This window comes from Leuresthes tenuis, unplaced genomic scaffold (assembly GCF_036924035.1).
Source record: "Leuresthes tenuis unplaced genomic scaffold, fLeuTen1.0.hap1 SCAF_4, whole genome shotgun sequence".
NCBI lineage: Eukaryota > Metazoa > Chordata > Actinopteri > Atheriniformes > Atherinopsidae > Leuresthes > Leuresthes tenuis.
This window is the reverse complement of record NW_027325358.1, coordinates 3,910,208-3,933,811: the sequence shown is the minus strand read 5'-3', so window position 1 is coordinate 3,933,811 and position 23,604 is coordinate 3,910,208. Positions and strand designations below refer to the sequence as shown.

Here is a 23,604-nt window from a genome sequence, read left to right as displayed (position 1 = left end):
GAATATTTAGTGTAAAAAACAAGTTCCCACCGTGCCTGAAAGTCTGCAAACCCTTTAGATCGTTTTTAAACTTTCATACACGGTCCTAAATTGATTGATGAAGATGTACCTGCTTTTGATGGTCTTTTCCAAAACACTTGGCTGGAAAATGGTACGATGTTGAGGGTGTTAGGAGAAATCCGGAAGGACTTAGGAGAGGATGATAATTTGACCAAATTTACACTAAGATGGGGGTGATCTGCATCAGTAAAACTACAGCTGTTCAGGAAATACTCCACAAGAAGTGATGGAGTAATACTTCATGTTGCATCTAAAGCTAGTTTGGTTTATTAAAAAATGTAAAATAAGTGAACAGCCAAGCCTCATCCATGTGTTCACACATCATATTCATTGAGATCAGTCCTTGTGAGTATGACTGCATTAAAGTAATCTGGTGCTGCAGCCACAGGGAATTGCAGAGCAGAATGATTTCCTTTCCTTTATGTAAAGGATGGTTCAGTGTTTCCAATGCTGAAGAAGATAAAGAAAGAAGCAGTGACTCCTTTCCTTAATCCTTAGAGGATCCAACCAGCTCTTATCCTGTCTGCTGCTGTGATACTTCAGTGCTATTCCGCTCAGTTTGCCACAGACTGACCATCTTCACGTCCGATTTTAGAGAATAAAGCATCTCTTAGAACTGTCTTTAATTAGAAGAATCGATGCCGTATGTGCTTATCTTTAAATTATTTTCCAACAGTTGACCCATAACATTTCCACTCTGGTCAGGAAATAGATTCTAGCCTCGTCCCTTGTTAGAATAATTCTAGCCTAAAGTTCAGGCTGAGCCCAGAAAACTGAGCAAATAAGCTGAATAAATCGTGCTTTCATCAGCGGGACGAGGCTCCCTGTTTAGTCTGATTGGTCCATGAGACTGAAGTATCGTTTCGGTCAGTTCTCCTGAGTTTCATTTTGCAGACGGCTGCCGAACATCCACCGTAAAGTTGTGTCGAGGCCTTTTTCCCTGAGATCTGAACTGATTGGTGCTGTTGGGTCCGTTGCAGAGTTCGGACTTGCGTGTCACCTGGGAGTGCAGTCGGGGCTTCCCTGTGTGGGCGTGGCCAAGAACCTGCTGCAGGTGCAGGGCGTGAATAAGAACGAGGAGCACCAATCACAGGTGAGACTGAGTAAACACGTGCTTTTATTTGAGCGTCCAAACGTGAACGTTTATAGTCACACTTAGAGAGAGCCACAACATATTTTTATTGTGGCTTTGCTGTTATAAAAGAGCCACTTTTTTCCTGTCTGTGCTGCAGAGCCTCGTCTGTTTGTGGTTTGCTTTGGAGAACATGAAAGGATGAGCAGAAAAGAAGATGCAAAGCCGCTTCGTATTTAGCTTCTTTTATCTGTGTTCGTGTGCCTCTCCTGGAAAAAAAGCGTCTAACCTTGAATAGAGTCGGCAGATGAATTATTTAAGTTTTGAAAGTGTATTCGCTTCATGTTAAAAAGCGAAGGACAGAATCTCTTCGTGTGAATTCACAGTCACATGCGTTTGTGTTGCTTTGACTTTTATGGCAAACCGAGTCCTCCTGATCTGAATACTAATCAAGCTGAAACAAATATCTATATTGGTGAAAGTATGCCAGTGGGACGGCAAAATCTAGATGTCATTAATATGCAAATGTTTGCTTTGTTTCAGTCTGGAGCCTCAGTGGGAAGAACAAAAACTAATTAAGTCTAAGATCTACCTGACGAGCGAGCATCAGGCTGGATGGAGAACAGGGGAGTTTGGGGTTTTTTCCTCACAAGAGGACTTAAAAATGCATTTATCGGCAAGATTTCATGGAGTTTGTGTGAGTTAAGCCTCCAGGCGCTCACACTTAAATGCTCTTATCTTTTGGTCTGAGGGGAAAATGAGGAAGCGGCGGAATATGCAGAATCTTTACAGTTTTAATCTGAGATGATAATCGCAGACGTAATGAGCATTTCCTGGAAAGCTGAGTGCAGATCCAGAGTTTCCAAGTGAGCCAATGTGAACAGCCAACCAGCATCTGATCCAGATGATGCACCGCCTGCTAATACATGCTAATCCAATTCTCTGAAGCAGTGTCTCCATCTCCCGCAATTAGCGTCGGTGGCTTTGGCGTCAGAAAAAATGATCTCCTCTCTGCCACGTGAGGTAATTGATCCTGATTTACGCAGACATGGTTAACCCCGAGGATAGAGCCGCACATATCCACTTAAACAATGCCTGTCCAAATAGCAGCCTCCCGTTTCTTGCTGCTGTCGGATAGATTTGGATGATACCGCTCCATGTTTGGGGTCAGTTGCAGTGAAATTTTAGAGCTCCCCTCCCAGTCCATATTGGTGTAATCGTCACCGTCTGATGCTCTTTGTAACTCATCTACAGACACACACTGAATTGCTGAGTGCTTTGTGGGATATTAGCTAACAGGCCCCCATCCAGATTTCAGGAAAATTAGCTCTTGCGTGTAGAAAATACATTAAGTTTTACCGGATCTCGCTCAGTGACTGTAATGCTTCCACGCTCGGTACCCGGTGTGTTAGAAACTGACGCGAAAGGCTCTTGATGAGTTTGAATTGAGAATGTGTTGAGTGGTTTGAAGTCTGCTGCCTCTTAATTGCTGACTGGAATACTCCATTAACAACAGACACGAGGGATGTGCCCTCATCTCTGCTCTGTTTGAAGAATTTGTTCAGATACCTGAAATAAGCTGCAAACTGAGGAAAAAGTCTGAGTAACAGATCAAATGACGTGTCCTTTACATCCCATTGAAGTGTCTGTTGCCGTATCAGTGCGTCTCCACCTGTTCTCCATTTGCTCTGCGTTGCTTCGCTTCTGAATTTAAGGTTTCTGAGGCGGCATAAAAGCGTAAAGCATAGCTTTTTTCTTGTCTGAAACTGCGACATAGCAGGATGAAAGACGACTGAACTTCTCCGGAAGTGCGTCTTCAACACACCTGTGATTCCCTTTGGCTTCAGAGTCCTTCAGATCTTACATCCCCTGCACTTTTCTCCTCTTTTTCTTCAAACTTTTAGTTGATCTTCCCTCCCTTCCTACCCTATCCCCTCCCTCACCTTCTCTCACCTTTGTTTCTCTATCTGACTGATCGCCTTGGCTATAATTCAAACTAGTGTGTTATTGATCACTGACTCTGTGTTTCTGACTTCTGTTGCGTTCTGGCATCAGAGCAGCCAAACCGCCCTCCATCTCACGCACTGTTGGCCTCATCCCAGCTGGGAATGGAGGCTCTGTGCGGCCCCTCCTGTCTCCCTGCTGGCTACTTGCTGTAATCAGTCATAGTGGAGCAGACACTCCATCCATCACGGCAGCTAAACTCCTTTCATCGCTTTGGCCCCTAACCCACAGTGCACCTGTCAACAGCAGCCCACGTCACTACAGCTGACTTTGTAATGTCTCTTTGACTGTGAGAGCCAAACTTTAGCTCCTATAGAAAGAATAGGTGGTCTATTTGCTCCAGTTACTCTGAGTTTATCATCCTTAAATGAAGACTTTCAGGTTTCTACTGCAGGCAGCAAGCTGCTGCATGACGTTTAATTTATAAAAGCAGCTTTGGGCCACAGTTTATGTTTTAATATTCTTATTTTCAGGTCATTTGTTGTGTTTCTGGTTATGTTTTCAGGCTTCAGGTCACGTTAGGTTCCCACAGCTGCCCATCATCACCAGTCACTTCCCCACAGCATTTAGTTTCCAGGTTCAGTCCCAGTCTTTCCTCACTTTCCCTTCATGTCACAGTCAAGAAAAGCTAAGTCTGGTTTTGCCTCACAGTGTCATAGTTTATTTGTTCATTCATAGCCACAGTTTTCATTGTCTTGTTTTGTTTTACTAACACTTAGTATTTTTGATATCCGGATCAGTCCTATGTTCTGACCTTTTGTCTTTGGGAATAAACCTTTTGAGTTTTTCCTACCTTCCTCGCACCAACGATCCTGACATTTATGAATGTTTCATTTGGTCGTGTCCTATTTTAAAGGTAATTTATTAAGGATAAAGTTACACCTATTCAACAGCTGCTCATACAGTATATTCTTTTAACTAATGTTAGTATTTAATGTCTCTTTCTCCATCACTATGTTTTACTCTCTCATTTCCTTTGGTTTAGCAGCATGTTAACGTTGCATTAAATGTCACCATCATGACAACTTTAAAGGACGATGTGTTTGACCTTTCCTGCGAGAGGTTGGGACTAATTTTACTTGAGATTTTTCTTCTTTCTTCCTGTTAACTTTTGTTCTTTAACTGCAACTCCTGATGTTTTACTTTACTTTAGAATTAACATACAAGCTTTGGTTGATATGACACAAAAACAGATGGTAAGTGTTAGAAAAACGCAGAGAAACAGCCTCGTAGTTACAAGGCTGATCACAAATTTCTAACCCTAGATTTTGACACGGTTGCTGTGTAACTTAGCTATAAAGCATATTTGTAAAGAATTATCTGAAATTTTCTTTAAATTTAAGGAACAAGCCGTTAAAAACCCTGAGTTTTAGGTGGCTGTGATGGATTGTTTAAAGTTTTTTTTTTTTACACTGAAATTGCAACCCTAAAACGTCACATAAGAGTTTTAAACATTATCGGAGGAATCCAACCAGACAGACTCCAGAAAGAGGATTTGTTGAAAGTTATCTTGAGCCGGTCGAAAACAGCCAATTTCACAACAAATATGCCAAAAACTAATAAACAGCAAAGAAGTAACTGTCTTTGCCACAGCAGAGAAAAGCTAAAGGACCAACAACGATACCAACAGAACCAAGAGCAGCCCACAGCTCAGACTGCTCCACATATTTATGAGGCTGCCCCCGAACATGCATGTGATCTATGTTCTGCGTCAGTTTTCCAACATGCAGACGTCCGTTCCTGGCTCACCTTGCAGCAGCTTTCAGTTTCCATGCGGATGATGCAACACGTGGCTCTCAGCATCATTTTCAACAGATCTTTTTTCTGTTCATTAATGACAGATACAAGGGCATTTTATAATAAAAGCCAGAAGTCGTGATAAAGCTGTCAGAGCTGAATTATATATCAATTTTCCCTTTCTTTGATGGGGTCAGCGGGAGCGAGTATTACTGCAGTTTGTTAGTCAAAGCCATCCTTTCAAAAAGAGTAGTTTTCACATTCTGAGGCACGTCTTCAATTGGGCTTTAAAGTCGTGTCACTCGGAGGTTAAAGAGAAAGTGCAGAGAGTGGCATGCTGTTAATCTTTGCTGTTTTCTTTACCTTTGCAGATTGCTGCTTTGCACAAAGGAGGAGACAGCTTCCCACTCACAGCTGATTCAGGCAAAGTGCTGGGAAAGGTGGGCCAAAGGGCAGATGCACAAAAAGTAGAAGCGTTTTTGTTGTGGCCGATTCCAGAGAACTCATACCCTGCCAGAAGTTATTTTAGGATGAGCTCGGTCGCAAATAATTGCTGATAAGTTAACTTCTGTCTTTGCATTCAGGCGCTGCGAAGCTCTGACAGGAGCTCAAAGCCGGTTTATGTGTCTGTGGGCCACAAGATCAGTCTGGACACAGCTGTCCGCCTCACACACTCGTGCTGCCGCTACCGGGTACCTGAGCCCATCAGACAGGTACGCACACACTGCAGCAGTACATCCTCCAATCAGGTGGAAAAGGCAGGCGCTTCTCTGTGATCAGTGGAAGCTGTGAGGCAGAGCGAGTGGTGCTTGTGTGTCGGCGTCCTGCTGTTAAGCGAGGCGATGCGAGCATCATGCTGTTTGCCGCTTCTTCGCAGCACGGCCTGCGAGACGAGTAGAAGTGGAGGGATCAAAAGTAGGAAGCCAAATTAGGGACCTTCTGAAGCTGTGGGAATTTTTTTTAGATTCCACCACAAATGCAGAGAAAGGTGCGAGAGACAAAAACATCTGTCAGCAACGAGTGTGACAAAGATGTAATGTGATGCTGACGATTATTCTGCCTGACAGATTCCTTCCAGTATATGGAGTACATGAGCCATACTGCTGCTGTATCTGACTTTATATCTGCTGTTAACCACGTTAAAGCGGAGGATTAACATGCCACGCCCCTTTCACGATCTTGAGAAAGCCATCCCTGCCCTAATAAGTTCAAGGTTAGACGACTGAAATGGACTTGATGTCGGCGTCTCCCAGACTTCTCTCAGTCGCCTTCAACTGGTGCAAAATGCTGCTGCTTCCCGTCTTTTAACCAACACTAACAGACCTGTGCACATCACTCCTGTTCTTAACTCCCTTCATTGGCTTCCTGTCCTTTATAGAACTGATTTTAAACTTTTAAAGTTTGTTTTTAAAGCTCTTAACGGCCTCACCCCATCGTATTTATCTGAGCTTTTAACTGTAACCCTGGCAGAGCTCTGAGGTCAACAAATCAACTTTTGTTGGAAGTGTTCAGGTCAAAATAAAAGCCCTGGGGTGACCGAGCCTTTTCTGCTGCTGCCCCCAGGCTCTGGAATAAGCCCCCCCCCCGAGATGCATCTTATTTCTGACCTGGGCCTCTTTAAATCTAGGCTATAAACATACTTATTTCAGATGGCTTTTAATACCCAGTAGTCTGGTGACACTTTTATATTATCTTATTCAATTTTGCTGTATTTTATTGCGTTTACTGTTATTTTATTGCTTTGTACTTATTCTTTTTATTTATTCTATTTATTTATTATCTGCTGTAAAGCACTTTGGTACCGAAATGGAGTGTTGTAAAGGGCTGTAGAAATAAATTACATTTACATTTCAGACATGCAGCTGCATTATATCCTTTGATAAGCCTGATAAGCCTTCAACATGTTTTGCTGTGAATGATTTCCGGGTGATGGAGGAAACAAGGAAGCACAAATTAGCCCAATTAGATGAGCCAACAGTCTCTGATTTCCACCCCTAATCTCATCCACTGCGCTTAATTTACCTGAAACTGAATATTCTCAAGTCAAAAGTGAACTCTTGTCCTCCTCGGCCTCCAGCACAGCCAGGCAGAGAAGCTCTGAAAGTGTAATTCTGTGTTAAGCAGTCATGAGTAATGTCATTAAAAAGCTGACAAACAGCAGAGTACATGGGACATCGACTGGCTGCTGCGTTTTTATGTGCCGTTACCATGGCAACGCGGGTCTCGCTTTGCAGTGAAGAGATGTTTTCAGGTGCATCGTATCATGTCTGAAGCCGCTAAATGTTGTTCTGCTCGACTCTATGATCAAAACCGCAAATATGAGCCCACTCAGGTGGTTCAAAGGCTTCTTTAAGCAAGCCTGAAGGAAAAATGTGAGAGAGGTTAAGTGGATTCTTATCTTTTTTTCTACGCGGAACCGCGGGCTGCAAGAGTTTAAGGCAGCCCATTAAACAAAACTGTTGCCCACTGGTGGCAATTAAGACCTCAGAATCTTTTAGTGTCTCTTCCTCATTTTGCCAAGCTTTAATAGGCCGGACCCAGCAGGTAAGATCTTTGAAACAATGAGTGTGTAGAAGAAGAAGAAGCCAACAACAGCTTTCATGACTTTACAGTCAAATGAGCCACAATAGATTTGGCATCTTTCTGCTGAAACAAAAAGCCTTAAAAAGTTTCTCCAAACCCCAACGAGCTGATTTAAAGTAGAAAAACCCAAGCTTGAATAATTCCTCCTCGTGCCTCGGGCTGTTTTCCTTCCTGCCACTAGGCTGCGCTGTGCTGCTGCTGTTCTAGCATCCAGCACAGAAAACACACACACAAACACACACAAATACACCTCAAAATCAGTTTTTCACCAAGGGAGCTGCAGAAGCAGGGCCTAACTCACCCCTCCTGTGTGTGTTTATTTCATCAAAGTGTGATGTGTTTTAGCTGCTGGGAGGCAGCGGGAACTGGATGTGGACATCAGAACCAGGGACACTCTCACCTTCCTATTTATCTTTCCTCTGTCCAGCTGTCCCTCTTTTATTCTTTGACATTCTCGTCCCTTTTTCTGTCTCCTGCGTTCACTTGTTCTGTTGATGTTTTCCATCCTCTTCACTGCCGACATCACAGCAAAAACATGCCATCACGGGTGCAGTTAAGGTGCCTGTCGTGGTCAGAACTAACCTTGGGTTTCTCTCTCACTGATGTGTCTGAGGCTTGCAACAAGCAGAAAAGCAGTGGAGGTGATAACAGAAGAGCAGATAGATCTGTTCAGGAGAGAAAAATTGCATTGGAAATGGCAAGATTGGAGCAGGTTCACTTAAGATTAGAACAGATGAGTTACAGTATTCTGTTAAATGCAATGAAAACTCTAATTTGTAAAGTACAAGTGCAAAAAGGTAACTCTCAGTGTTCTCAATATATTCAAGTTTTTACATCTTTCTGGAAGATTTTACAGATTAACTGGTGAGAGGTGAGGATGTCATCATCGGGTATAAAAGGATCATCCACCAAAAGATTGGCTCATGACTCACCACTTTATCAGAGAATCAGCTCAAGCAATATTTCTAAATGCAAGATTGTAAAGAATTTTGGTCTTTCAGCATCTACAGAGCAGAATATTGTGAAAAGAGTGGGGAAATCTCAGTGTGGAAAGGCCAAGGACAGAAACCCCTGTTGGATGAGCTCGGAGCCCTCAGGCAGCACTGCAGGAGAAACCGTCAGGCCACCATGATCCATACAGCCACATGGGCTCAGGAGGAGCTGGGAAAAGCATTTTCACTCAACACAGTCCACGGCTGCATCCAGAAATGTGAGCTGAAGCTGCATCACACCAGGAGGAAGCCATATATCAGCTCTGAGCAGAACCACGGCCCAGTTCTCTGGACTCCAGCTCATCTCAGAGGGACAGAAAGACAGTGGACACGTGTTCTGTGGGCAGATGAGTCCACGTTTCAGCTGCTTCTGGGGAAACTGCTGAGAAAGAGCATCCAGGCTGTTCTCAGAGGAAGGTTTAAAGCCAGCGTCTGTGATGGTGTGGGGCTGCATCAGAGTCCATGGCATGGAGGGCTTCATCTGGGTGAAGGTACCACTGATGCAGAGCTGGATGTTGGAGTTCTGGAGAGACAGATGCTGCCATCAAGTCTTTTCCCAGGAGGTCCTAAACTCCAGCCTGGCCTTTTCTAAAGTTACTGTAAAACATCGGTGTTCCCCTCCCACCCGACTTGTGACGAAGTTGGTCCTTCATTTTCTGCTCTTTGGCTCCCCCTACAGTTGTGGGATGTAACGCCACCACTGTCATAGACACAAATCTCTGTGAGTCCTGCACAGGTTTAGGCCACAAAAATGTCATCAAAGCAAAAACCACGAATGTAAAGCAAAACGTTGTGGAGCACAAAGGGTTCCAGGTTCGATCTGTGGGGAGTTTGAATATTCTCCCGGGGTATTCGTGGGTTCTCTCCGGTACTCCGGCTTCCTCCCACCGTCCAAAAACAGTTAGGTTCGGTTAACTGGTGTCACTAAATTGTCCCGAGGAGTGAGTGTGGTCGTTTGTCTCTGTGTGGCCCTGTGATGGACCGACGACCTGTTCAGGGTGTTCTTGTGTTTCAAATACATGGGCCAGATGTGGCCATCATACAGGCACCAGGGAGTTGCTCCTCTTTTTGCATTCTTCACCGGGGATGGAAATAAAGTAGCATCAAAGGAAGCCATCCACAGTGAGGACAGGCTCAAGCCTACAGCTGAATTAAGCAGGTATAGAAAATGGATGAATGGGACAAGGCAGACGCACGGTTTTAAGGTTTACAAACATCTGTAGTGTTGCTTTGACATTTTGGGTTGATAACTGACAACATTTTCATCCACCTGCATTTTTCCTGATTTTTTCTCCAAGTTTTCTTTGAATTTCTCACCCATCTGCATCTTTGATTTGGCAGCGACTCCAGGTTTATTTTGTCTGTACGCTTCATCTGCTTCAGCTCCCGTCTCACATGCCTACATCCCCGACATGTTTGACATAAAATCACCGGTATTTGCTCTTTAATTTGTTCCTGTTGCTCCATTTTCTCAGTCAGTGATGTTCAGGTTAACAAGGCGCTGCCTTTAAACATGTAGGTCAGGTCACTGTGGGGAGTGCTGCTGTGAAGATGGAGCATGGACGGTCCAGACAAGTCCATACTCCCCTGTTTTCCCTTTAGCTTTGAGTTGTGTCGAACATCCCTGCAGCTCTCTGTGTTTTAATTTTGACTGTTGAAGTTAGTCCTGCAGCTACTTTCTTTAGAGGAAGCTTCCAAAGTATAACGACTGAGTTTAATCTATACATTTTCAGTCCAGTATCACTAGGAAATGTTTTCTGGGTGCATTTGTCCACTTATCTAATATCTTCCCTTTCCATTGTTTCCACCAGCAGCTCTCTTGTTGGTGCCATGTATTTCTCTTAGAAATGCTCTCTTTGTCTGGGAAAAAGTTGCCAAAAATGTCAGGAATTGACTTTTGTTTCAAAGCTGTTTGTGTCATATCAGAGATTTCTTTATTTTGGGACACAAACCGTGTTTGAATCATAAGTATTTGTTTGTCTGTGCTGTGAACTGCTGAATTATTTTGATTCTCATCATCAAATCCCAGCCTTCTGTTTGGAAATATATAATTCTAGAGTTAACAACATGTTAATGCGTCTTATAATGGAAAGCTGGACACCTCTACTTTCTATTTATTCTCTTTTTTAATGTCTTTCCGCTTAATTTTGAATTGGGGATTAACCAAATAAAGGAGTGATGCTGTTGTGCTGGATTATGAACGTACTGCCTGTATTTGTATTACATCATTCTTCTCCAGAGGTGAAAAAATGCTGGTATATGAGAAATGTGCCCATCTAATTATCAGTGTTCTGGTAGTCTCTATCAGCTTATTGAGAGCTTGTTTCTGGGTTCTCCCCATAGAGATGGGTAAGAGCAGATGAACCTTTTTACTTTCTGATAAAATCCTCTCACCTTCAAATTAAATAAACCCCGCCCCCACATCCCGAGGGGTTCAGAAAGAGAAAGTTGAAAGGAATAGATGACATCATCACGGTTGGATTCTGCAGTGACGGCTGATGTGTGAATGCACTGCAGCAGAATCTCATAGCAAGATGACTGAAACACACTGGGAGCCAATTCACACCCCGCCTCAGTTGTGCTCCCTCACACCATTAAATTCTCACACTGCTTCAGCGTCTCACGCTTAAACATGTGATGAAAGTCAGAGGCAAGCGGGCATCTGCCTCAGCCCATCCTCTGCAGTCACCATGACAGCGAGAGCAACAAGCAGAGGGCAGAAAGGGGAAGCTCACATGTCAGATCTGAGATGACGAATCTAATCCCTGGGCTCTTGTCTGGTAGAAACTAGTGTCTCAGAACTTCGCTTCGCTCAGATCGAGCGTCGCCATCATCTGAGGTGCGACTGACTTCTGTGGGACTTGTTAGCTCTGATTAGCAAAGATGACGTCAAGCTCGGAGTAATGTTGACCGCATGTTGACAGATTTAACTGCAAGCCTCAGAATAACACGATTCACCTTTTCAATCCTTCGTTTGTGAAGGATCTGTTGTTGGCTTTCCTGCATCACTCCATACTGCGACATGTTCCAGGCGGATCTTTTTTTTATCAATTTATATGAAACTTTGTGGACGTTTGGGACTTTTAGTAGATCAAAAAGACATGAAGCTCTAAGCGAGGTGCATTGTTCAGATAGAAAATACAAATTTTGGGGGGTTTTGGAGTTGTTGGGCTCTGGTTTGTACATGATGACATCGTTAGATCCAAGTTTTACTGCTTTTACAGGTTTAAGTCCATCCATCCATCCATTATCTGCCGCTTCTCCGGGGGTCTTGAGCAGAGAAAGCCAGGCGTCTCTGTCCCCGGCCGCTTCCTCCAGCTCTTCCAGAGGGACCCCGAGGCGTTCCCAGGCCAGCCGAGAGACATAGTCTCTCCAACGTGTCCTGGGTCTTCCCCGGGTCTCCTCCCAGTGGGACGGGCCCGGAACACCTCACCAGGGAGGCGTCCAGGGGGCATCCTAACCAGATGCCACCTCATCTGGCTCCTCTCAATGCGGAGGAGCAGCGGTTCTACTCCGAGCCCCTCCCGGATGACTGAGCTTCTCACCCTATCTCTAAGGAAGAGCCCAGACACCCTGCGGAGGAAGCCTATTTCGGCCGCTTGTATTCACAATCTCGTTCTTTTGGTCTCTACCCACAGCTCGTGACCATAGGTGAGGATAGGAACGTAGATTGACCGGTAAATTGAGAGCTCAGCTCCTTCTTCACCACAACAGGCAGGTGCAGAGCACCGATCCTCCTGTCAATCTCCCGCTCCATTCGTCCCTCACTGTGAACCATACCCCGAGATACTTGAACTCCTCGACTTGGGGAAGGATCTCGTTCCCAACCTGGAGAGGACATTCCACCCTTTTCCGGCTGAGGACCATGGTCTTGGGTTTGGAGGCGCTGATTCTCATCCCAGCCGCTTCACACTCGGCTGCGAACCGCTCCAGTGAGAGCTGAAGATCACGGTCCGACGACGCTAACAGAACCACATCATCTGCAAAAAGCAGAAACCCGATTCTGAGGTCGCCAAACCGGACTCCCTCAATGCCCTGACTGCACCTAGAAATTCATAAAAATTATGAACAGAATCTGTGACAAAAGGGCAGCCCTGACAGAGTCCAACTCTCACCGGAAACACATCCGACTTACTGCCGCCAATGCGGAACCAAACTCTGACACCGGCCATACAGAGACCGAACAGCCCCTATCAAGGGGTCCGGCACTCCATACCCCCAGAGCACCCCCCACAGGACTCCCCGACAGGTTTAACCGGGGGCTCACACCAAAAGCGCCGTGAGCGGCCAGCTGCCATTCATTTTCAATGTAAGCTGGTGTTGTGAGCTTCAAGAGTTGAGAAAGGCTCAACTTTATGCAAATGAGCAGTGACGCGACGACAGCCAATTAGGGCCGATCTGGATTCCGAAGGCGGAAAAAAGCGGAAAACGGCAGAGTGCAAACACAAAGAAACACAAAGAAGGCTGCCCAGAGTACGATCCATGGTGAAAGAGGGAACCGATGTATGGATGGATTATTATATATATCTGCTAGTTGCTATACATATAAGCCCCGCCCCTTTGGCCGCTTCCGGCTTCTCTGGCCGCTGCGGGTTGTGAGCCCCCGATAAGTCAACATGCCTTTTTCACCTGACCTCAATATTTCACAGGTTTCTGTTTATGGTGTCCCAGTTTACCAGGAGTTTAGTCTAAAAAAATTAACTAATCAAACAGACAATTTTTACCATATTTTAGCTGTAAAATTTCAACAAGTGCAGACAAACCATATAATTTTATTGGGACACATTTGAGAAAAGTAAAGACTTTCACTTCTCCATCCGACACAAGAGGTAAGGCAACCTTCCTGTTTGTGCTTTTTTGACCTCTGGGATCAGACCTGTTTTCGACAGATACACCAAACAAGTGTACGCACACACCACCAAACAGGCCCATCTCCAGCTCCCTCCCACCTTTCCTTCGGCAGTCAGTTAAGGGCTCTAATGCACAGCAGTAGAACGGAAACCTAATTTTCTTCAAGCTAATGTTCCTTGACAAACTTACTGGTATCCTGTCAGACTGCTTCAGCAGTAATTAGCTGGCCAGCCGCCTGCCTCAGTCGGAAATGGATGCAAAATAATAATATGAGGAGCCGTTGTAATGGATTGCTGGTTAAATCTAACAGCTTAATGGTGATAGCAAGAAAATTAGCTGTTGGAGAACATTTACTCTCCAGTTTTTCTTATCTGAAAACATGGGGTGTTAAAGAAGTGACTGTTACATAATAATCGTTGTCCTTAATCAGTTGTTTCCATTAGTGAGACGGTCAGTTTTCTGATTGCAACGTTGATATCTTGGAAAGGTAAATAAATTTGTATTTATTCATGGTTTTCAGTACTATTCTGCCAGCTACTAACCAGGACTTTTAAGCGATTTATCCAACTGGCCTCTGCACATCACACAGTAAATGATCAGCCCATTCTCTTCAGAATGTGGGAGTTTCATAAAATATGTGCTTGATATGGTAAAATATGGTTGTGTATCCCTGGGCTGTTAGTTTATGTCATGTAAGGAATCATGAATATCAAAACGTGTGTAAACCATGACGTTGCACATGTTTATAATGTGTGTTTTGCAACTTTTAGACCTAAACATGTTCATAAATTCTGACCATAACCACCTGCAGGTGAGATTAGATTCAGGATTTTATGGATATTCCTTCCACCAACGCCTGCTATCGAAGAATTCAGACTCAGTTGCAAACTGAATAGGATACAGGGTGAAAGGTTTATTAAAATAGTTGTGGTAGCTTAGTCGGGGTAGGATCCAGACACTTGAGGATTCTGCAGGAGGAGGGAGAGGGTTAGACTGATCCTCCGTAATGGTGGAAGATAATCCAAAGGGAGTAAATAGGTCTTGTGAGAAGTGGAAGTCCGTGAATGAGGTCGCATCTGTTTACCTCGAGCAGGCAGGCTGTCGGTAATAGATGGCGGGGATAACACCCAGGAATAAAGGAAACCAGGACAAAGGAGAGCAGGCGAGGAAGGCAGACACTAGAGAAAAGGCAGCAGTCAGAGACACTTGGAGATCTATGTGTAGAATCATAAAGAGAGCTGATTTACCCCCAAAGATTGTGAGACGATCTGGTGAAGTCTGGTTGCTCCTGCAGCTCCTATCAGGACGTCTTACAGATGAGGAACAGATGTGGTGGCAGGAGCGATCCAGGCTCCGCCGAAGGCTCTCCGGAAAACCTGCTCGGCCCACCTAAGACTCAGAGACCAAAACAAAACGACAGCCAAGCATGACTGGGACACCTTCTGAGTCAGTATTTGTGGTCAAATGAACACGAAGAGTGGACAACATCCCATAGGAACACCTTTGTATCACCATTAAATAACCCAATTTCCAAAAAAAGGCTGTGAAAATAATTAGTGATGCTAATTATTCGTAATTAGCATCACGTGTTCAGGCTGGAGAAGGAAGTGGTACTAAAGGAACATGTTAAAACTAATTGGTTTAATTGATAACCGATCAGAAAAGAGCACCTTAGTGAGACAGAGTCTCTCTAATCTAAAGATGGCCAGAGGTTCAGCTGTGTCAACAAACTGTAAAGCAATTTCAGAATAATGTCCTTCAACATAAGAAAGGGAAGTCTTTAAATATTTCATCATGTGCACTGTATGATATCAATAATCATTATTGATGATTCAGAGCATCTGGAGACATCTGTGTGGAAGGGAGACGGCTGAAAATCAATCTTCAGGCCCTCGGGCAGCACTGCATTAGAACCAGAGGATTCTGGGAGTACATTGGTGCCGATGAAGCTGGAAACCTGCACATCTGGAAAGACTCCATCAGTGCTGGAAGGTGTAAACGGGTTTAAGAGCAACATCTGCTCCCGTCCAGGTGACGACTTCTTCAGGGAAGGCCTTGCACATTTCAGCAGGACAAAGTTAAACCACATCCTGCATCTATTCCAACAGCACGGCTTCGTAGAAGAAGAGTCCGACCTGCCTGCAGTCCAGATGTTTCAACAACATTTAGATTTACAACAAAGAAGACCCAGGACTGCTGAGCAGCTAGAGTCCTCTATCAGACAGGAATGGGACAGCAGTCCTGTCCCAAAGGTCCAGCAGCTGGTCTCCTCAGTTCCCAGATGTTTACAGGTGTTGTTAAAAGAAGAAGGGATGCTGCACGGGGGGAAACAAGATTTTAGAGATGTGTCGCTGCCATCCAAGTCAAGATGAGCTAATATTTTTCATCAAATAGTAAAATGTTTCATTTGATTTGTTGGGAATAAAATGTTGGTTTGTGAGGAAAACATCTGGTTGTTATTTACACTTTACACAGCATCACAGCTCTCGGGGCTGGAAGGCATTCGGAGACTTTGTGGCTACAGCTCGGGCGATGCTAACAAATAGCTTCTTACTTTTACTTTGGCTGCCTGAAAAATGAAGGAAACGACTAAAAGAAGAATATCTTTGCTCTTGTCAGATTTGCTGTGCTGAGAATGTTTTAAAAAAGCTTTACTTTGATCATATTTATCAGTTATCAATAGGTTTTGTCATGTCAGTGGATAGATGAAGTTTTCTTCTCTTTAGCTCATCTTTATTAATCTAACAACCTAAATGACATCATAATTAAAATTGACCCCTAAATTGTGCACATTGTGTTTCATTTTTGCCGTAATTTGTCCATCGCTCATTATATCCTGATTAAAATCTATCACCCCTCCTCTCTCCCCACACACTGATGGGAAGGCATCCTCTGGTAATGGGACTCTGCGGATCTGCTTTAGATCGGCTTATTGCCAGGACACTCCTCTCTGTCTGAGTGCTAAGTACAGGGCGGAAGTCCCTAATTATCTTCCTTCTTCCTCATCTAAGTTCCATTTGTGTAACATTAGGTCTCACAAGTGCACAAACTCAGGTCTTTGGCTTCATGTCAAACTATTTCCTGGAGGTTTTGACTTGCATCTCATTGTTGAGGTGCCAGCGGTGCTGAAAACATATCTTTGCATATCGGTTGTGCACAGTTTCCCCCGTAAGAGTCTCCATTTTGGGTTCCTCTACATCCCCTCAGCGCTGGGTGAGGAGACAGTAAATGTGAAAGCTCTACAGCTGTGCTCCCAGATTGCAAAAACAGACGGAATTTCAACGTGAGTGATGGGCTGTAGGGAGCCGGCATGTGCAGAATAAAAGAGATTGAGGAGAAGGAGGAAGGCTGCAGTGCGTTTGTGTTTAAGGGAGAAGGATTGCTGATGAATGTTTTTTGTGCAGTTATTGAAGCCCGAGCAGGAAGATTTTGTGTTTTATTGTTTTGTGTTTTCTCGTGCTGCAGTGTGTGGGAGTAAGACTATAACCGACCCCCACCGGCAGGCTGTAGTAAAATAGGTTTGTTTTCTCCGTATGTGGCTCCCCACATCTTCAACTTTGTCTCCACTTCTTGTTATTGCCGGCTTTCTTCTTCTTCACAGTGCTTTCTCTGCCTCCTCCCATCCCTCCATCCATTTATCTGCACCTCCACCACCCGCTACGCCACCTCCTGTCTGAATTATTCAGGCCTGCAGAGCTACTGTATTTCTGATTGTTGTCACTGCTGCAGCAACACAAACACGGCTCACTCAGCCGTGCCAACACGAGACCACTGAGACTCACTAAATATGAAGAATTATCCTCCATGGGGTTTCACAGCATCATGTTGCTCTTTTCTGTCTCTCTGCTGAGTCGCACTTCACACATTTACTGTGGAGTAACACAACTTGGAAACTTCAGTACCGAGCTTCTGCTGCTTTGATTGTACCTGCAATGTTTTGTCTTTTTAAGTAAATTGTAAAATCCGCCAAACACATTTACATATAAGTTTAAGGTCGGCCTTGAATTTGTAGAATTCTTCAACATTTCAGAACATTTCCGTGTTGCTAATTAACATCGACTTACTCGGGTAGTTTTTAATCTGTTCCTATTAAACCTATTTCAAGTCCCTATAGATTCAGTTGCATCCCCTGGACATCGTGCATCAACAGATGATTGATTTAAAGGTGCAAATAACTGCAACAACTCTTAAAAGAAACCAGGACCAGGAAGTTGTTTTCTTTCAAACACGTTAGCAAAGCTGCTTGTTGCTTAAGGAAGTAATGTTGATTAAAGAATTTGTTAGAAAAATTATACAGTTATACTATGAGAAAAGCTGCAAAAATAAGAGTTTCTGTGATGGGGGGAGGCCTCCTCCTGTCTTTTGGTTCTCATAATACAATGTAGCTGTAAGTGTTTTGACTGTCTGAACTCGCCTTCCCATAACATTAAATGGCCAGTAATGCCTTTTCCCATAACATTGAACGTCCCTTTCCCATAACATTGTGTGGCTAGCAAACATAAACAATATAAATAGCAATAGCACCATTTTGTTAGTGAGACAACTCTGAGCAGCTTCCTGACAGGTTGTGTGGACTTGTCTCTTTCTTGCAAGAAATAAATGTTTTGTGTTAATCGTTTCCAGCGACTCGGAGCCTAATTTTGAGAGAATTTTTCTAACAGAATTCAACCCAAAACATTAATGTCGTGTTTTTCCCACAGTGTTGTAGTTTGTGTTTTTGCTGCCATTTCTGCCCGAGGATACGGTTGATATCTGTCGCCATGCTCGTGTCTTTGTGCAGCAGCTGTCCTCACAATGATCATGCTAACATTTAGCCAACATGTTCTTTTCCACGTCCACAAACTGATTGGGACTCTATCGAGTTCGTCCTTTAAGGCCAGCTGTGCCAAAGCCTCCCATGCATTGATAGGCCGTGTACATTGAAAGCAAATTCTCCCCGTTGTTATTCTGCTCCTCGTCTTCTTGGTCTGGTGTGTTGTTCTTCAGAAGGGAGACTGATCCAGTTGTATGCCCTGACAGCACGCTCAGCCCACATGGTTCTAAATGTTAGCATGTGGGCTGCACGCAGTCAGGCGCAAAGAGACGTGTTGGGCTGTTATTGACCGATGAGGCGGATGACATTTAAGTTACAAACAGGGAGCAGACGTGGAAACATTGAGCTGCATTTTAGTCAGGAGCCCCTGGGTGTCACACTTCATTTACCCTTTAGCTTATTAATCCCATCGGGAAATTACCACCAAGTCCTCCAACTTAAACAATCATAGAGGTAATTCCTTCAAACCCTTCAATATGACTCCTAATGGCGTCCTTTAAAGTACAAACCCTACATGCAGCTTGAAGGTCTAAAGTGCAGCTGCCACCATCGTGGACACGTCACGACTCTTCCAAAGCAGTTGCTCCCACACCCACTGAAATCTGCATATTCTTTTAACCTAATTACTGACCGTACCTCCATGTGGAGCATTACTGACGTCCGCCTTTGGGATCCAACGGGATGGCGGAGAAATACGAAGCAGGAATTCTTAATAGGAGAAATTGAGTTAACATTGGAAACGTCTTTTATTGTTAGGTTTGATTTGGGTTAAAATGCAGCCTTTGACGAACCACAGGTAATGAGGCTTGTTTCTCACTTTCTGCAGAGAGTGTTTCCGGTGGCTATAAATTCCACAGCCCAGTCTTTTTATATCTGGTGTTTCCACAAGAGTATCTGATGTATTGAAAACAGACACCAAAGTATCTGACAAAGCTGCCATATGTGTAGGTGACACCATGTTGCCACCTTTACCAGCTTGTTTAGCCTGTTAATTAAGGCCGTAATAAGCCCTGAACACACCGTACAGCTCAGGCCGACAGAAATGCAATTAGTCCTGCAGACATTTGATCATTAAGAAACATTTTCTGGACATATTTAATCTAAACCAGGTGGTGGATTGACAGTTTTACAGCCTGAGATGTCTTCTTTGCATTTGTTTGCATTTTATTTAGATGAAAAAAGAAAACTTTTCACAAATGAAATCTTTATAAACTCTTAACTGAGCTCAGTGAAAGTACAAAAAACTTTTCCCATTCGTTCATCTCTAAAACCAGAGGCTCTGTTGTGCCTGTTGACACTGACAGCAGCACCAGACAGTGTGTTCAGACAAGGAACAGACAAGTTTTAGAAAATAAATTGAGAGAAAGAGAAGCCCACACAGCACTAAAACAGTCACCTTGGGTAACTGATGAGGGAAAACATCCATGAAGGCTGACACCTGTGCCGCCTACCAGTTGGTTTTGTAACTTTTCTCAATATTCCAAGAGGATGTGACTGATTTAAAGCAGAGCTCACCGCTGAGCCCTGAGGCTGTTTAAATGTTAATATATGGTTGTCTGACATTGTGGGGCTGTAGCCACTGGACTGTGGACCTCCACAGAGAGACAGGAAGAGACTTGAAGAGAAAAGTAAGAGCAGTCATGGGATGAATGTGACAGAAAAAGGAGGAGATCTGGGTGGAAAAAAGTTTGAACAGAGTGATAAAGGGATTTAGTTTGGATTTTTAAAAAGCGAGGAAAGGTGAATTCCAGGGAGAAGGAGAATTATGAAAATGATATGAAAAAGGATGGATGGATTTAGAAAGGACCAGGGAGTGGGTATAGCTGCAGGGCTTTAGAGCCTTTGGAGGGGCTGGAGAGTAAAGACTTGCCCCAGGCCTCTGGACCAAAGCCTTAACTCTGCTTATGTGGGAGGGTTCATGCACCAACATCTCCTGCAGAACCAAAAGTATGCATCTGTTTACCTCTGCTTTCCCACATTGCCATGGAGTTAGTTCAGAGGACGATTCTTCCCACCACTTATCTCCTGTGGAATAAAGAAAGTGCCACAGAGAAGAAAAAAGATGAGAAAATGTGCTCGGAAATGAACGTAAATGTGGAAATATAAAGACAGAAAGAACTAACTCAGCGTTCCGTTTGAAAAGGGAATCTGCTTTCAAAAGTAGAGATTGATGAGGTACAATAAAGAAGCTACAGCAAGGGGAAGCCAGGACGACAGCTCGGGGGGATACATCATCATCATCCCCGCCATCCGAGAATGACTACAAGGCCCTGATAAGTTTAATACCAGGGCAGCTGAATTAAGATGGAAGATGAATTGGATGCATAGTGCAAACGTGGCCCTTTGAGGGTAAATTATCTTTTAAAAGTGACCATAAAGGGGAAAAAACCCTCGTGGCGAGGAAGGAAACACGGAGACGAGTTAGCCATCTATCAGAGCAGCAGAGCGAAATAACATCCCGACGTTCAGACCAAACACGGAGTGAAGACTCACGCTGGTTTACTCACCAAAATCCAGCCGCTGGAGTGTTTTCCCAACAGAAAAAATCACCCCCCGGGTCAGAGGTTCCTTCCACTGATGACAGTAACCCTGTTTATTTCTGCCATAAACTGCTGCCTCGTTTCTGTCACATAATACAGCTTTAAGATTTGTTTTAGGCGAGAATAAACAACTTTAATTACACGGACAATATAATATTATTGGCTCTACTTGCCCATAATAATCGAGGAGTTAGATTTTTATTCGTTTTTGTAACCAATTATATTGGTTTGGTGCCACGTTGGTCTCTGTCTTCATACATTTTCTTCTAATTAGAGAGTTTATTCATTATGATGTTCTTTATAGACCACTATTGTAAGGCCATAAGATCAACTTTTTTGTTCCTATTGGTGGAATTCCACTAGAATAGGGCCTTGGACTCCCCTAAAGAAGGCTAGTTATCCGAAAGATGCTGGTGTTGTAGAAGTCACTATGCCATGAAATACAGGCATTTTAAACGAGGCTGCACTGGAGTTTTACAGGAAGCACAAACTATTCTTTCAGGCGCATACGCATTGTATACTTTTTACATCCATACGTCCCCAGCAGGTTCATGAGGTCATGTGATCAGGGCAGCATACAAGGCTGAGAGCTGAAGGAAACAGTGAGCCCCAGACTCTGGAACTCTGCTGCTGAGCCTGGGATCTGTGGACTGCTTTAACTCTTTTAAAAAGCAGGTAAAAACTAACTTTTTAACGTAACTAACGGAATTTCCCAATTCAATTCAGTTCAATTCAATTCAATTTTATTTATAAAGCGCCAGATTACAACAATTGTCATCTCAAGGCACTTAAGTAATATAGTCCAATTCAAGCCAAGTGGAATTCAATTCATTGTAATCATAATCCAATTAATTAATATGGAGCCAATTCAAAAATAATATCCTAGCTAAGGAAACCAACAGAACCTTGTCTTCAGTCCAATCTCCCGTCCTGAGCCTGAGGGACTGTGGAAAGGAACGACTCCCTTTAACAGGAAGAAACCTCTGGCAGAACCAGAACCAGGAAGAAACCTCTGGCAGAACCAGAACCAGGAAGAAACCTCTGGCAGAACCAGACTCAGGAAGAAACCTCTGGCAGGACCAGAACCAGGAAGAAACCTCTGGCAGAACCAGACTCAGGAAGAAACCTCTGGCAGAACCAGGAAGAAACCTTTGGCAGAACCAGAACCAGGAAGAAACCTCTGACAGAACCAGAACCAGGAAGAAACCTCTGGCAGAACCAGAACCAGGAAGAAACCTCTGGCAGAACCAGAACCAGGAAGGGTGGCCATCCGCCTCGACCAGCTGGGGTTTGAGAAGACAGAAAAGAGGGAAAAGAGGGGGGAAAAACACCATAACACCATTCAAAGGATACCTGCTGGAACAGGGAAACACAAGTTAATAACCACAATAATGTCACATGGACATAAAATCATTTGAGAAATTAAACAGGGGGAAAAAGAGAGGAAAGGGAGGAAAGGTGTGACAGATGAGGTCCCCCAGCAGTCTAAGTCTATAGCAGCTTAACTATGGGATGTTTCAGGATCACCTGAGCCATCCCTAACTATCAGCTTTATCAGAAAGGAAAGTTTTAAGCCTAATCTTAAAAGTGGAAAGGGTGTCTGCTTCCCGGACGTTTACCCAAGACCCAATAGAAAAGCCCCGGCCAATATTCAGACCCGGAACCATCTGGTTATAAATGGACCGGACGGACCACGGCACCCCCCTGCAGCCCACATGTTTCTTTCACCTGGCTCTTTGGCTCCTCCCACAGGTTGACATGAAACAAATCTCCATGTGAGCCATTCACATGAATCTGTTGACATGTTGAAGACGCCACAACGACGCCATCAACAGCCCAGAAAAATATCAAGCAACCGTAAAGCAAAACAGTGTCTGCAGGGCCGGAAACCAGAGTTTAAACTGCAGTATCGCAGCTGCTTCGGGGCAGTTTCAGGGCTGGAGATGTTTATGTTTATGCATTTAGCAGACGCTTTTATCCAAAGCGACTTACAGGCAGGCAGATGGGGTAAGGGGGTCTTGCCTAAGGACCCCTACTGGAGATGGTACCTTTCATGCAGGGGATTCAAACCCTGGTCTCCCACACGAAAGAAATCATATCATTACACTATCCAGTCCCATTAAGATGAGTCAGAAGCACGTGGTTCAAAGGTTTACAGACTTCTATAGTGTTGCTTAAAGGTTTTTAATGTCTGAGATTCTGAGCCTCCTCTCAGAGTTTGGAAAATGACTCCATCTTTTCACTCCTGGAAGCCGACAGAATCCCAATTATGTTGTTCAATCCCCTTCAGTCAGTGAGCCAGTTGAACCTCACAGTGCTGACGGACAGAATTAGACCGTATTAGATACATAAAAGGTCTCTGCTGGGGTATCTGTTTGTTTCTGAATTTGTGGAAACATTTCAGTTACCAGAACATCTGGATCTGAGCTTTTCAACCACAAAATGGTCCTTTTGACGACTCCTTTCCTTCAGCCATTGAGCTCCTACCTGAGCACAGGTTCACATGAAGTATAACTGCTGTGTGAAGGACTTTTCTTAAATTAAATTCTTTTTGCTCGATGTGTATAATAACATCAGTCAAAATTAATGCTGATTAAAACTAAATTCCCTTTAGCTATCAAATTTTTACATTTAGCCTTTTAAAATGCAGATTAATTAATTACCGCACCTATTTCTTAAAGGGCTCTCAACCTTTGTGACATTGAAAACTCAAACATTACTCGATAATCTTCTTCATATATCAGCATCTTTAAACATCACTGACAGAACTCACATTTAGATGAAACTCTGCCGTCCAACTCGTGCACGGATTAAATGAAAAGAAGGCAAAAGGGCTTTCTTTGTGGAGACACCTCTCTGCAGATATGTGTGAGTCTGCAGGCATTAATAAGCTGATCTCAAGCAGCTGTGGGCTCGTATCGTTCATTTTCTCTGCTGCACAATGTAAATAAG

General features: G+C 43.9%; 1 protein-coding gene across 2 annotated transcripts in view; it reads left to right on the top strand.

Annotated features, from left to right (window-relative positions):
• LOC140304940 (endonuclease V-like) overlaps window positions 1-23,604 on the top strand; it is a 73,823-nt gene that overhangs the window by 10,822 nt on the left and 39,397 nt on the right. For both annotated transcript variants that reach the window (XM_072383730.1, XM_072383731.1), the window contains exons 5-7: window positions 1,041-1,153; window positions 5,245-5,313; window positions 5,458-5,586. In XM_072383730.1, coding sequence (XP_072239831.1) covers window positions 1,041-1,153; window positions 5,245-5,313; window positions 5,458-5,586 — 311 coding nt within the window. The remainder of the gene's footprint in view (window positions 1-1,040; window positions 1,154-5,244; window positions 5,314-5,457; window positions 5,587-23,604) is intronic.